The 16,293-nt window shown below is 41.7% G+C and overlaps 1 protein-coding gene across 1 annotated transcript in view; it reads right to left on the reverse strand.

The window, feature by feature from the left end:
- Positions 1-16,293, reverse strand: part of RTTN (rotatin) — a 170,905-nt gene that overhangs the window by 43,949 nt on the left and 110,663 nt on the right. Inside the window, exons 38-41 of the mRNA XM_067537491.1 lie at positions 15,298-15,451; positions 14,767-14,904; positions 13,505-13,716; positions 1,283-1,388 (exon numbers count right to left, since the gene is read on the reverse strand). Of these exons, the coding sequence (XP_067393592.1) occupies positions 1,283-1,388; positions 13,505-13,716; positions 14,767-14,904; positions 15,298-15,451 (610 nt within the window). The remainder of the gene's footprint in view (positions 1-1,282; positions 1,389-13,504; positions 13,717-14,766; positions 14,905-15,297; positions 15,452-16,293) is intronic.

Raw genomic sequence — 16,293 nt, forward strand, 5'->3', positions numbered from 1 at the left:
TTTTCTGGAATGCCAAGATACAATTAAATCGGTTCAGGGTAAAGTTCTGGCCTTAAAAATTAATATAATTACTTTGATCTTCCAGCTTTTGTTTTTTTTAATGGAATTAAAGTAAAAAAGGTCAAAAGCTTCATTACTGTCTCTTTTGCTTTGCTTTTATTCCTCACTATATCATGATAATGCACAGTATTGAGCACTACAATGTATTCTGCAGTGGACTGTAAAGAGCATTATAAAAAAAGATATTCACGTTTTTTAAAAGTTAGCAAAGTGCATGAAGTAAAAAGCAAGAAGATGCCAGATTTATCAGTCTGTTCTAGAGACAGAACTCCTCTATGTACAGCAATGGTTTTCAACCAGGGGTACGTGTACCCCTGGGAGTACACAGAGGTCTTCCAGGGGGTACATCAACTTCAGATCAGTGTTTCTCAACTTGGGGATTGTGACCCCCAGGGGGATCACGGAACAGGTTTGGCAGGAAGTGTCACAAGTGCAGGGCTGACATTAGGGGTGACATTAGGGGTGACTGCCTGAGGCCTCATGACACAGGGGACCTTGCAAAGCTAAGTTACATGCTTAAGCCCCAGACAGTGGGGCTTGGGTTTCAGCCCTGGTCGGCAGGGCTCAAGTTTCAGGGGTACAGTTGTCTGGAAAGGTTGAGAAACATTGATGTACAGAATAGGTACGGCAAAGACAAAGGCAATAACAATGGCAATGAAAGCTTCCCCACGCAGGCACAGCAACATGCCTTAACCCTATCATGAAGGGATCGTTCTCTCTGGATGACAGGAAAGAAAATTTTCAGACCTAATTAATCCTTGGTCTATGCTGAGAATATCTGCAAGAGTACTAATGACTGCCAAATGAAGTGGTGGTTTGTGTGAACACTTATCCACTGGGAACGGAGTGGTGATCACCAAACACATTTTACAAAGGTTAGAGTCATCAGATGGTCACTACTGACTAGGGCTAGAAAGTTAGATCAATGTAAATGAAATGCAATGGGCTGTAACCTGTGTTACAACATTACTGTTAATATTTGATGTCCTGTCCAATAAAGAAACAATGATTTATTCAAAAATGTGTTAGATTGCACTGGATACTGACATTTACATATAACCATAAACTTCAGTAATCAAAAATTGTATTTATAAATATAGAGAGCAGCTTCTTAAAAACACCTTTATTTTCAGACCAAAGAAAATGAAAAAAGAACTACTGGCAAGCATTTGATTTACAGAGTATTTTAAGTATATTGTACTATGCAAGTCTTCAGGCTCACCTTCCAAAGCACATTTCTGGGCACTTTTACTGACAGCCAACAGGGATAGTAAAGCACCTGCAGCAACTCGTTTCAGCACATCTCTAGAGGATTTTCCTTCATAGTTCTGCAAATAATGCAAGATTTATCACTACACTGTAAAAGTAGAACATATACTGCAGAAATGTTCATGATCACGTTTATGCCTGTAAAAGTAAACATACCCTTTTAAATTCTCATTCTGATAACTCAAAAGTAGAGCTGATCAAAATTCAGAATTTCCATTTTGGAGGAAATTTCAACATTTTGAAATTTCCCATGAGCCAGAGATTATGAAACATTTTGTTTCAGAAACACCAAAACAGCATTTCCAAAATGAAATGTTTCCCAGCATCTGGTCAATGATGTTGATGTGATTCTTGTTAGTTGCACTGCTACCCACCACTAAATAGCAGCTGTGAAACTGACCAGCCAAGGCTTCCAGGATCCCTGCTGAGGGTGTAGGCTCCAAGCACGAGGGAACCGGAGCTAGGGCTCCCAGACTTCCATCTCCATGGCAGGGAGCTTGGAAGTCAAGAGAGCCTCAGCTAGAGCAGGTATTCCCATCTCCACTGCAAGGAGGCTGGAAGCCCTTAGAGGTCAAGCTAGAGCTGGGGTTTCTAAGCTTACAGCTCTGCTGCAGGGGCTTGGAATGCTGAGAGTCCCCAGGGTTTCCAGGCTCCTTCTCAGTATCAGGGAGCCTGGAAACCTAGTGTCCTCGGCCCCAGGGCTGTCCGCATGGTGGAAAACCTACCAACGATTTGACCAAAATTCATCAAACATTGTGTTGTTTTCACTAAACATTTCAGATGCAACCAATCAGCATGTTCTGATTAAACAGTTTTGTCAGAAAATTTCCAACCAGCTCTACTCACAAGTACATTCCTACCCACCAGATATCTCCCAATCCATACCCACATTTACAGCTGATTCAGAAACATCTCCAAGATGTCCCATAACTTTCTCAACTTAAACGGAAGAAATGCATTTCTTTTTCTTAGCCATATTCCCCCTTTTCTTTGCTTTTCTGTCACTCTTGATAACTCCAGTATCATCTCTATCCCACAGGCTCAAAATCTTGGTCTTCTATAGTTCTCATCGATCCTTCTGCCTACACATGCTTAGGCTTACCAAACCTGGTTAATTTTTCCTTTAGCAGACCCCATGAAATCATCTCTTCCTTTTTGTCTCCATTGCTAAAAGTTCCTGGCTCTCTTCTGTCTTAGCCACTGTGACCATTTTTCCTTTTGGGTCTCTCCAGTCTACCAAAAATGCAATTTGATTTGTCTTCTCCAGCCATGTCACCTTCCCCTACTCAGGATTCCTGCACTGGCTTCCAATTGTAATCCACTAGTTCAAGGAATTAGAGGATGTCACTAGCTAATGGATTGTTGTGAATTTCTTTAGAGTATTTATCAAGCTAAAAATAAATCATCACATGTAGATAATTTTTTGCAGGTGCAAAAGTATCAGTTTCCCCATCTCACTTTTGCACATAAAAAATCTCTCAATCAACTCACTGTGTTTCTAGTTAATAGTAGTAATAAAAAAATACTTGGAATTTAGAGCACTTTCATCCATAGATCTCAAAGCACTTTACAAAAGATAAGTATCACTATACCCATTTTAAAGATGGTAAAACTCAGTCACACTGTCTGTAAAATAGGGATAAATGATACTTGCTCAGGGTCACACAACAAGTCAGTTGAAGTGTCAGGAGTTGTTTCCAAGTCCTACATATGCTGTATCCACTGATGCATGCCGCCTCCTCAGCAACGCTCCCTAAAATAGCAAGGACCTATGCAATATAACTGAAATTTCTATCTATTTTAATTGGAGAGAAACATATTGAAGTTAGAAAAATTAATTTGGGGGAATTTTTTTTCCTGCACAACTGTCAATCTGTGACAAATGTCTATACAGGCGCTATCTTTTGCATGGGGAAAAGTGCACATGAAAATTAGCTGGGTACTAGGAAAGTGACTATGTTAATCCCTAGGTTTAGTGTAAAGTCTCGAGTTTCTAAATATTGTGTATACTGATCTTGCTATATCAAGAAAGCTGCAAAACTCCACTCACCAATGCGTAACTTCTAGGGAGTAAGTGGGGGAGGAGCTGCTAAGCCATCAATTTCTACAGAACTGTAAAATTCACTCTGCTGCTACTTGGTAAACCTATGAACAGAACAATAGACATACACTGGAGATAATCAGCAGAGGAGGGCCCTAAAAACAGAGGGAAGCCAGAAGGCTGTGGAAAGGGTAGAGTGGATAACCACACAATAGCAGTAAGGAGGCTCTGGGGTTGAGGGAAGGGTCCCCTCCCTTCCAGCATCTGGAGTGCACTACAGGGAATTTAAACTGTTATCAACAAAGATAGCACCCTAGTAAATATCATACCACCTGCAACAGAAATTCTCCTGAGTGAATTGCACCAAGACTTCATAGATTGTACCCCATCCACCTCTATCTTACATATCATCCTCTGGCTATTAGCATTAGTCCTCTAGCTAGTCACTGTCTTGTATATTTTTCAAGTCCCAAATGTGCAATAATATAATGCTTGCTTTAGGGTTATTATTTACTGCAGAGCTTAAGACAGACAGGCAGAACTGGAAAAAAGAATCAAAATATGAATAAAAAGAACAATGGACAAGGAACAAGAAAAAGGACAGCGAAATAAAAATCTTGATTACGGGAATGGATATCTTCTACACAGCAAAAAAAAAAAAAAAAATCCTGCAGCTAGCCTATGCCAGCCAGCTTGAGTTGCAGGGCTGCTTCACTGTTGTGTAAGCTTCTGGGCTGGGACTGGACCCTGAGCTCAGAGATCCTCCCACCCTGCAAGGTCTTAGAGCCTTGAAGTCTACACTGCAAAGAAAAAGCCTCACACAGCCCAAGCCCAAATCAGCTGGCATGGGCAGCCGCGGATTCTTCTTTGCGGTGTAGAAATACCCATTATGGGCAGCTGATAAGAGACTAAAATACAAAAGGCATTAAGTGGTTCTGTGTATATTGCTAACAAAAGGTTTAAGAAGATAAAGATTTAGATGGCAATAAGTCATAGCTAATGAAAACAGTTCTACAAAAGAGAATAGTAGAATACTGTAAGAACGGGAGCTAAAAGAATATTGATGTAGGTGAACTGGGTGAGATGGGAGAGGGAATCTCTTTTGCTAAGACCTCAGCAAATGAAAAGCTACAATGAAGTACTGTTTATGAACAGCTCATCAACCACTGCTAACAGATTTAACATAACTAGAAAAAATATGATACTGTAGTTCTTATGTGTAAGCTCACCACTTTGGCTGAAGTATGGCAGTTCAAGAAAATCACCTCAGGAGAAATGAATAATGCAGAGAAATGGAAGGCATCTCAGATACTAACAAGACAAGTGGGGGAAATGGAAGCTAAATGAGAATGACTACGTTTGGGATGCAAAGAATTATACACATTAGTGGTAGGAAATAAGAGAAATTCTCAAAGGTACAAAAATGACGTAAGTACTCAATTCCTGTCAAAGTCTGTGGGAGTTGGGCCACTGAAAATCTCTCTCTAAATCCCCAAACTGGGAAGTCTTTCAATAGCAGAAAATTAACTGCGAGCTTCATTCACCTTTAGGTATGCGATCTTAGGTTGGTATAATAAAGGATGAAAGGGTCTGGAAGACTGTAGAATTGTGACAGTGTGAATTTATTTCACCAAACGAGTATGTAATTAATTAACCAATTCAAAATGCATTGGTTCTAGGAAGGGAGGAGAATGGCCAGAACGGCTGGGAGCTGTGCTGCGTCATTATGCAAGCAGTCTCCAACATCAAGCTTTTATAAAGCTCTGGAAGCAAAATAAAGCTTCCTTCCCTAAGTGGAAGTGGTACCAGTGTAAATCAAGCCTTGAAGAGCCCTGAATACACACAGCAGGTTCAGTTTGCTATTAAATGTATCTGGAAAGCCAAAAACACCTCACAATAAGTATCTGGTGAAATGAAACAGATGTTCAGTGACACTGCTAATCTTGGCTAACGTTTTGTTTTCTACATACAACAGCGATTCTTCTAACAGTGGATAAGTTTATCTTAGCTGAGTATTCTGCTATTTCTGTAATGGAATTTTGGGATTCATGTTAGAGTAGTGTATGATAAAAATTTAAAGATTTAAACATTTTAATCTGTTAAATTTCCCCAGCTCATTAATTACATTTTGCGTTTCTTCCAACTGAAGTTGCCAAACAAAGAGCTTTCATGATTCACACAACCATTTTTAGGCCCTTGTTTAATAAATATTACAGGCTTTTTTCCTACCTGTTCAAATGCTAATTGTCTATATTATTGTCTAACACTTAGAGTAATAAGCATTCACATCCCATTAATATTTGATATATATTTCCTAATTGGTCTATTATGTTCGCTTTTCTGTAATCTGAATATACCATTGTGACCCCTTAAGAGTAAATAAATGCTTCTAAGTAAATTAGAGTACTTATACTATATTCTTATTCATTGCTCAAAAGTTAATTTTTCTTTCCCCCACCCCACCCTGAACTGTCTTGAGAAAACAACTGTCAAAAGTCTATTCTCTCAGAACTCATCCCTTAACACATTCCCTATTATTGTAACTGGAGCAAGGACCAAGAAATTAGAGAAAACAGTATTGGATCAATCACAGGAAAGGACAGTTATTTACCTTTGTAACTGTTGTTCTTTGAGATGTGTTGCTCATGTCCATTCCCAATTAGGTGTGTGTGTGTCACATGCACTGGTGCCAGAAATTTCTCCCCTAGTGGTATCTATACGGCCAGCTCTAGCACTTTCTGCACTGGTGTATACACCAGTATATAGGGCAACACTGGCCCCCCCTCCCTCTCAGTTCCTTCTTCCAGAACTCTGACTGAAGGGAAGGAGGGTGGGACGTGAAATGGACATGAGCAACACACCTTAAGAACAACAGTTATGACGGTAAGTAACAATTCTTTCTTCAAGTACTTGCTCATGTCTATTCCCAGTTAAGTAACTCACTAGCAGTATCTCCAGAAGTGGGCAGGAGTTCATGGGTGTGCTAATTGCAATATCACTCTGCTAAAGCTGGCATCGTTCTGGATCTGCTGCAGAAGGGGCACAAAGGTAGGCACTGAAGACCAGGCTGCGGCTCTACAGATGTCCTATATTAGGACCTATGCCAGGAAGGCTGCCAAGGATGCCTGTGCTCTTGCTGAGTGGGCCGGCAGTGAAGCTGACAGCATGACCCCCGCCTGTCCATAGCAGACTCAGATGCAGGCTGTGATCCAGGATGAAATTCTCTGGGAAGACAGTGGCAGCCCTTTCATTCATTCAACTACCGTGATGAACAGTGCATTGATCTGCGGAAAGGCATAGTCTTATCGATGCAGAATGTCAGAGCTCTCCTGATATGGAGAATATGGAGAAACCTCTCTTTGCTGGAATTGTGGGGCTTCGGAAAGATGATCAGTAGGAAAAATAGCCTTGTTGACATGGAATTGAGATATCACCTTTAGCAGAAATGCTGGATGCGAGCACAGTTGGACCTTGTCTTTGTAAGACACTGTGTAAGGGGGCTCATAGATCAGGGCCCTGATCTCCGAGACTCATCTTGCTGACATAATCGCCACCAAGAATGTGACCTTCCAGGACAGGTGCAGAAGAGAGCAGGAGGCCAAGGGCTCGAAGGGTGGTCCAGTGAGCCTCGGTTAAGATCCCACTGAGGGACTGGGTCTCACCTTGGCGGAAAGAGCCTTTACAAGCCTCTGAGGAATCAGGCTTTTATCTCGTGTGAGAAGACCGATCTGCCCTGTATACGGGGATGAAATCCGATATTGCCACTAGGTGTGCCTTAAATGACGACAAGGCCAAACCTTCTTGGTTTAGGTGGAGCAGGTAGCCCTAGATAGCTTGGATAAATGATGTAGGTGAGGAGCTACAGTGATAAGCTGCCCAGCAGGTGAAGCGTTTCCACTTGGCCAGATATGGGGCTCTGATGGAACAGTTCCTGCTTCCTAAAAGGACCTGCTAGACCTGTGCAGAGTAGGACCACTCTTCCAGGTATAGCCATGGAGCATCCACGCCGTTGCATGGAGGCTACATTTGGATGAAGCAGTCAGCCATGATCCTGAGAGAGAAGGTCCGATTGTAATGGGAATGCCCAATGGGTGGGCCACAAACAGATCGAGCAGCATCCCGAACCAGTGTTGGCACGGCCATGCCAGGGTTATGAGGATGACACACACCTTGTCTCTCTTGAGCTTTACAATGACCTTGTGGATCAGGGGTATTGGCGTGAAGGTGTACATAAGGTTGTGCGACCATGTCAGAAGAAAGACATCGAACAAGCAAGTCACTCTCGGGGCCCTTGCAGGGAACAGAATTGATTGCACCTCCTGTTCCCCCTAGTAGTGAATAGGTCCACTCGGGGAGTGCTCCACCTCTTGAAGATGATTTTGGCCACTTTCAGGTACAAGGACTACTTGTGGCAAGAGAAAAAGGATCTGCTGAGGCAACACGCTATTGTGTTCCTGACCCCTGGGAGGCGCACAGCCTCCAGGTGGATGTTGTGATCCACACAGGAGCTCCACAGATGAAGGGACTCTTGACAAAAGGCCGGGGACCTGGCTCCCTCTTGCTTGTTGATATAATACATTGAGGCCATATTGTCCATCAATATTCAAACTACCTTGTCAGACAGCTGGTGAAGGAACACCTCCACAGGCCAGATGGTTCATCCTGGGCTCCCTGATATTTACGTGTAGCACCAGCTCCTCTCTGGCCCAGAGGCCCTGGGTTTTGAAGGTAGACAGGTGAGCCCCCCCCGACCCTAGATCCGAAGCATCAGAAACCAGCAACAACGTTGGATGCGGGGTCGCAAAAGGTACTGCTCTCAATATGTGATGAAGTTTTGTCTACCACAACAGGAAGATAAGTATCGGTGGAGGGATTGTGAGGACCATGTCCAGACTGTGCCTGGATGGGGAATATACCATCACCAGCCACATTTGCAGAGATCTGAGGTGCAACCTGGCATAGTGGACCGCATAGGTGCAGGCTGCGATGTGACCCAGCAGCCTGAAGCACACCCTCGCTGTGGTGAGACACTTGTGCTATGAGCTCTGTTATTGCCAGGAACCTGCCTTCCAGTAAGAACACTCTTGCTTAGTGTTCAGGGTGGAGTCTAGAACTGCACTGATAAACTCTATCCCCTGAACCAGTATAAGCATTGATTTCTGTATGTTTATTAACAGGCCAGCAGGTGACCCAGAAGACTTTGATGCTGCATTAGACCAGCATCTTTGAGCGATCCTTGATGAGCCAGTCGTCCAGGCAAGGGAAGACCTATACATCCTGCTGTCTTAGGTAGGCTGCGACTATCACCATGCAATCATTTAGTGTTTCTTCTTTGGCCTCTTCTTTGGCACTGGAGGGCACTCCACACTGAAGCGGACACACTCGGCATCAAGTCCAATTAGCCCAGTTCTGATGCTGGTCTAAGTGCCGACTCCATTAGAAGCGCCCTTAACCTAATGTCCTGATCCTCCTCAGTGTGAAGCCTGAAGCCTTTACAAATTCTACACCTCTCCCACATGAGCCTCTCCTAAGCACTTCAAGAAGCTCTAGTCGGGGTCGTTAATTGGCATAGGCTTCTTACATGAAGTGCAGAGTTTAAAACCCAGAGATCAGGGCATGCCCTGTCTCTGGACCAATTCGCTAAACCTAATACTATATCTACCACACTAATGCTTAACAATGAGTAAACTAGACTATATCTACTGAGGAATAATGAAGACCACTAGTTTGAAAGAGCTTGCAGTAACAAGAGAATGTTCCAGCACTATCACCAACAGTAAGAAGAAACAGAGGGAGGAGGGCCAGCCGCACTCTATATACTTGCCCATACACACGCCACTGCAGAAGGCGCTAGAGCTAGCCCTATGGATACTAACAGGGGAAAAATTTCCAGCACTGGTGCATGTGATACACATATACCTAATTAGGAATGGACATGAGCAAGCACTTGAAGAAGTAATGATTTAGAAACGAGAAACAGATCACTGCTACATTAGATGCACTCTGTTCTATGTTAGACGCTTCCTGGCATGGATGGTAGAACGGCCTGTGCTGTCTTGGTTGGGGCTGAGGATGGTAGGGCTTAAGGTATAGAACAGGGCTATAAATTCCCAGAGAACATAAGGATAGCTTTTAAATTCTTCAGTGGGTGAAGAACATTGTCTGTCTGCTCACTGAAAACCTCTGAGCCCTCAGAGGGCAAGTCCTTGACCATGGCCTGCACCTCCCTTGGTTGACCAATGCTTGAAGCCACAATACATATTGCATGGTCACTGCAGTGCCTATAAAGCTGGCTGACATGCCTGAGGCATCCATCGCTGCTTGTAAGGTTGTCACCAACTGGGTTTCCCTATGATGCCCTTAAGAACCTTTCAGTCAGTGCTGCTGCTAGTCCATTGGGGGTCCTAAGCAGGAATATTTTTGGGCACACCGCACACACAACACAGACCAACAATTAATAGGGGGCCTTCTTGAGCTGCTTGGGGCCCTAAGCAATTGCTTAGTCTGCTTCTGCCTAGCGCCGGTTCTGCTTTCAGCTGTCATGAGGGTGTTTTGTGAGAAAGGCACTCACCCAGTCCCATGTGAGAAAGTCACACTTGTCCCAGCAGGGCCTAACAATTAGCTACATGCACCTGCAGTGAAGCTGAAGAGCACAACTTTCTTCCAAAGAGGTTGAGTCATTTGTAGTTCTTGTCCTTAGGCATACTTTTGTTCAGTCCTGATTTCTCCTGCACAACCAGTACAACTAAGAAGCTTGCGATGGGGTGAGTGGAAGTACTGAAACCCTCGGGGGGGGTCACCTAATACCTCTTCTTTTTGAGCTATTTCAGCATTGGTGTTGTAGTGGTTGCTGTCTGCCACAAGGCTTTGGTTGGGTCAAGCAGTTCCTCATTATTCAGGAGGGTGATCCTGCTGGACCAGAAGCTGACAGAATGTCTAACAGGTTGTGGGACTTCTTTGAAATAAAGAACGTCTGACTCTCCAGCAATCCTCAGTTGGAGCTCCTGAAATGCTTTAAAATTGTTAGATGCCAAGCACATAACTCTTTATCCAGCAACAAAGAGAGATCCTTTGGTGGCAAAATAGGGAGGTGATGTCGCTCTGTTTCTGGATCTGATCTGGCTCCTCTTGATATTCTGGCATTGGTAGCTTCACTAGGGGTACTACTGAAGAGATCTCTTTCTTAATGATGGAGTGGCCCCCTTTCAATGCCTGGTTGACAGGACACCAAGGTGCCAGTGCTGGCTTTGACACTGATGTTGAGGTTGACTTTGGTGCTTGAGCTGTAAATGTTGGTACCAGATTTATTTATTTTTTTGCACCGTCTTCTCCATGCCAATCTTAGGTGTTGCCTCTCTGACTGATGGGGTGTTCCATGATAGTGGCATGTTCACTAATTAAATTCTGGAACTTGTTGCATTCAAAGTTGTTTCACGTAAGTGGAATTTTAGCTCTGCCCTTGAGACTTGTGTATTCTAGCAGAGAAGGACAAACATACTGAGCCTCTGCTCAGATGTGCAATTCCCCGAAGCCAGGAGACATCTACTGTATTCATCCTTCATGGACAGCCAGAGCTTGAAGTTGCAGGTTTTGAGACTTTAGAAGAGTCCTATATGAGGGGGGTGTGTGTGTATAGAGGTTGTCTGACCAGAAAGTTCAGTCTAGAGGGATCACACCAGTAGAAATCAGGACATCAGTAGTTGTTCTGAAGATATGAAGTTAGCCTGAGCTAAGAATTAGCATGTGAGACACTTGCAAGTTCTGTCTCATTGCCACAAGCAGCAAGAGGGAACTGAGGGTTGTAGCCACTGGAAAAGGGGGTGAACAGTGTGGTGGCAAAATTTGCAGATGATACAGAATTACTCAAGATAGTTAAACTCCAATGCTGGCTGCAATACTTACAAAGTGATCTCATGAAACTGGGTGACTGAACAACAAAATGGCAGATGAAATTCAATGTTGATAAATGCAGAATAACGCAAATTAGAAAACATAATCCCAACTATACATACAAAATGATGGGATTTAAATTAGCTGTTACCAATCAAGAAAGTGGATATAGTTCTCTGAAAACATCTGCTCAATGTGCAGCAGCAGTCAAAAAAACTAAACGAATGTTAGGAACCATTAGGAAAGGGTTAGATAATAAAACCAGAAAATATCATAATGCCACTATATAAATCCATGGTACTCCCACACCTTGAATACTGCACGCAGTTCTGGTCACCCCATCTCTAAAAAGATATATTAGTATTGGGAATGGTACAGAGAAGGGCAATAAAAATGATTAGGGGTATGGAACAACTCCCATATGGTGATTAGAATAGATTAAAAAGACTGGGACTGTTCAGCTTGGAAGAGGAGTGACTAGGAAGGGAATACGATAGAAGTTTATAAAATCATGAATGTTGTGGAGAAAGTGAATAAGGAAGTGTTATGTATGCCTTCACATAATACAAGAACCAAATGTCTCCCACTGAAATTAATAGGCAGCAGATTTAAAACAAACAAAAGGAAGTATTTTTTCCACACACTGCATAGTCAACCTGTGGAACTGTTGCCTGGGGAGGCAGTGAAGGTCAAAAGTATAAATGATTTAAAAGAAAATTAGATAAACTCATGGAAGACAGATCCAAGATGGTCAGGGATGCAACCTCATGCTCTGGGTGTCCCTAAACCTTTGACTGCCAGAAGCTGGGAGTGGTCAACAGGCGATGGATCACTCAGTAATTGCTCTGTTCTGCTCATTTCCTCGGAAGCCTCTGGCACTGATGACTGCTGTCAGAAGACAGAATACTGGGCTGGATGGCCATTCTTACGTTCACACCACCCTTCCATGCTCAAGAGCTTGAGGTGTCACAGGGCATATGAGAGGCCCTGACAGTCATTACTACTCAAAAATTTTCAAGTCTCATGTGCGTGAGCAAATGCATATTTACAGTATGATCCACAATGACACATACTTGAAAAAGAACTACTGTTCCAGCATTATGGCAAAATAATGCAATATTAAGACAAATATCACTGGGCATCTAGGTATCAGAACAACAAGAGCAGTAAGTCATATCGCTTTATAAAGAATAAATTCTGCCAGACAAACTTGACAGCTTCAAGAGACTAAAACTAATGAAAAACAGACTGATGTGAATATTTCCGTTTTAGTAAATCATTTGTTACAGTTTCTCATGAAATCTTATTATTACCACCAAATATACAATGACAAATTGCAGGTAGTTAAGAGTAGGCCAATGAAAATGATAGGGAGCTGAAGGACTTATGAGGAAATAGAAGTTAAATATAGAGTGTCTAATATATTTTGTCTAAGTGATAAGAAATGTAAGACATATTACTCATTTACAGCTGAAGAATGCGAATATTAAGGAGGGAAAGGAATTATTTAGGGCAGTATAAGGAAGTATAAACAGGAGTAATGAGATGAAATTAGGAGAGAGAAAATATTTTGCTTGATATGAAAATTGTCCTGTCAGTGAGATCTATTATGCTGAGGAACAATCTCCAAAAGAGATAAAAGTTAAATGCTTGGCACATTTAAAACTAGGTTGTACAATGCATTAATGAAAGTTCTGTAAGCAATAATCCGACACTGGCAAAGGATGGACTAATTGACCAAATGGGTTTTCTCGGTTCCTAATTTCTGATTGTGTGGTGATAAAGGGCACTTTGCTGCTGTCATTTACAGGACGAAAAACAAGGTCTCTATCCTTAAACATTCCATGGCACATTTGGAAAGGTAGGAATCATTTGGAAATAATTAAATGTTTTGGCCAATTTTAAATTTGCATAATTATATTCTAAATATGTAAAATCTCCCCCTGCAGTTTAAATCAGATATTGTATTTACTTCCTACCATAAACTATTATAGTGTTGAAATGTGGTGTTAAACAGCTGTCATCTTCAAAGAAAACTGTATAACAGTGGTGGGAAAAGTGATTTCTACATGCAGTTTATAAATCAGTTTGTTTGAAGTGCTCTGGATTCTTTACTAAAACTAGTTCTCAGAATATATTGGCCTAACTTTTAATTAGACATCAGCATTACAATAGAAACATGATCTCAGTCATATAATCAAAACCATAATACCATCACAATTTATTTAATATATAAATTTATACCTGAATTATTAATTCAGTAAGCTTGGCTACTGATGCCAAACTTCCTTCAGCTTCATCTAGAAGAAAAATAATTGTTGGGTTGGGACAAATATTCTGTTTATCTTGGAGCTGTCTTTTTCCCTCTTCGGCCAAGAGAATGGAAAGGAATTGCAAACTGGCCACATATAAGCTGGGGCACATGCTAGACAGATGCACACAGTCACAAACTGTATCTAAAAGGACAAATAAACAAACAACAGACTTTTTTTATTTCAGCATCGAGACATGGTTAAACATTTCAGAACTGGAACAGACTGATCAACGGCATGTGCCTGGGTCATGGAACAGCACTGGTGCTTGCAAGAGGCAACCAATGAGCCCTAGGTATTTGCTCCTACATTTAAAAATATATTTTTGTATTCTACATTTTAGATTTATGGAGAGTGTGAATGATTAAGTGTTCCATGTTACACTTGACAAAAACACAAATGAGCACTGAAACTGTTAGTCAGCCTTCACTTGCTACACGAGTCGCTTGCATTTTTTAGCATTCCTTTCCCTTTAGACCAGAGTTTGCATTATACTAAAGAAAGCAACGATCAGAAGCTTTTCATTAGATGCTGACTATATTGGCTGAAGTGCAGTTAGGTCCTGGCTCAACAAATTATTTAGCAGATGCCTAACCATAAGCATAGATTTCAATGGGACTACTCAGGTGCTTAACTGTAGGCACATGTTGGATTATCTTGTTCAAGCAGAGTCTTAATTATAATAATTAAATTATTTGGGTAATAGTTTAAACTATTATATAATAAATAGTGACTACAAAAGGACTCAGACACAGCAAGAAAAGTTTGTGACCCTTAAAACATATTTTTCAGGCTTGTATGTTTTTGTTTGTTTTTCTTAAGTTTTACATAAATTGTAAGGAAAAAAAATCAAACAAAAAACAACGTACCCTTTGCTCATTTCAGCCTCCAATTGAAGCTGATTTACTTTATCCCAAAGTTTAGAACCAGAAACTGTTAAAAGCCCATACAGACAAAATCTAGGAAGCTGTGTAACAGCTTAGAAATGATTTTACTAAGGAAAAGTTTTACATAAGAAAAAGTTATATAAAAACAAACAAGGGTAAAAATACACTTCATCTCTTCTCAGTAAAAAGCAGACACATTTTGTTTATAGTTACAGACATGTCCTTTATAAGTATTTGATAGCATCTAATCAGAGGTCATCCTCATTATTAGCTGCAAGGTCTAAATCCATCTAAGAATAGGCATTACCAATTATTGCAGTCCAATGTTTTCCAAGAGCTGCTGTCACAGATGGAAGAGCGATTTGGCCACTTTTCCTTAACAGTGTAGCCAGAAGGCTAAACAAGTCTGTCCATGTTTGGCGAACTGCAGATGTTAACTCAGTATCTGCAAACAGAACATAGGAAGATCAAGCTAATAACACACTCATACAAATCTGGATATCTAAGCCTGACCAAAGGAACTTATTTTTAAAATAAGAAGTGATGACATTATAAAACAAAACAAAACAAAAAAACACGACCACCTCAGCCCCACACACAAATAATTCAGTCCAAAACCAATTTTAACTGAATTCCTCCCCATTTCATAATACTGTGGTAAAACTGCTTGAAGACTAAAGAGTAAATAGCTAGCAGATATAAACTTCTAAATATTAGCATGTAGCAAATGAACCATGTAACTCTACATTTAACATCCAGTGTTAGGAAAGATGGTATTGATTTTGCTGGGTATGACTTGCACCCGTCTATCTATACAAGAGAAGTATCTATATATTACCCAAGCCATCCATAGAGCGAATGGAGAGGATCATTAAGGTATTTCCCAAAAGAGGTTTCATTAGCTCATCCCGGATCACAAGGTGAGTGTCTACCAATAAGCATGACTGTAGAAGCCTGGACACTGAAGACAAGTACTGAAGTAGGAATAAAACCTGTTAAAACAGTAAAAAGGACACACAGCTGGATTCTTGCACCTGCAACCTGATTTTACAGTATGTTAAGACCTACTTTAGATAATACCACACAATGCACTTTTTTTGGAATGAATATATTAATATGTATAGGGTTGGCAGAATTTGATTTTCATTGGGATTTTTTTTAATTGTGACAATTTTGTCAATTCTTACTTAAAGTTTTTTTTAATTTTAATCCTTAGGAATTTTTTTTTTCAATTCTTAACTTTTTATTTTTAAAGTTGTGGGTGGAAAGTTTTGGACTTAGGGTTAGGGCAGTACTGACAGCAGGGAGCTCTTTCTGTGGCTGAGGTGCCCAAGACACTGGGGAGCAAGGAGCAGGGGAAGCTGCAGTTATCTAGGATCTGCAGAGCAGAGACCCCCAGCCAGAAGGACTATCTCTGGGCTGCAGGGGAGGCACCCTACTGCCAGTTCCTGACCTGGGCAGCTTCCATAGCCCAGCTTGCCCACTCAGCACAGGGTATCACATGGGAGTTACAAAGGGTTTCTTGTGCTGCTGTGGAACTAGTGACATTGCTGGCATAAGGTGCAGAGAAGGCTTGGGGTCCTGTTGGGGAATAGCGAAGACCCCGGCCAGCTTTACAAGGAGTTGTCTTCCCAGGCTGCATGGGAGGCTACCCTGCTGCTGAATAGTTCCTGGAGTAATTCAGCATCAGGTGGCCTCCTCCACCGTGGGCTGGGAAGTCTTTGCTCCGCTGGGTCAGGATCACAACCTTCCCCGCACCTTGTGCCTGCAGGAATTGGGTGTCATTGGCCCCACTCACATACTTACCAGCCAGGAGTGTGGGAGCCAACCCTAT

This window comes from Emydura macquarii, unplaced genomic scaffold, assembly GCF_026122565.2.
Source record: "Emydura macquarii macquarii isolate MOO-44397 ecotype Brisbane River unplaced genomic scaffold, CSIRO-AGI_Emac_v2 contig_431, whole genome shotgun sequence".
Taxonomy (NCBI): Eukaryota; Metazoa; Chordata; order Testudines; family Chelidae; genus Emydura; species Emydura macquarii.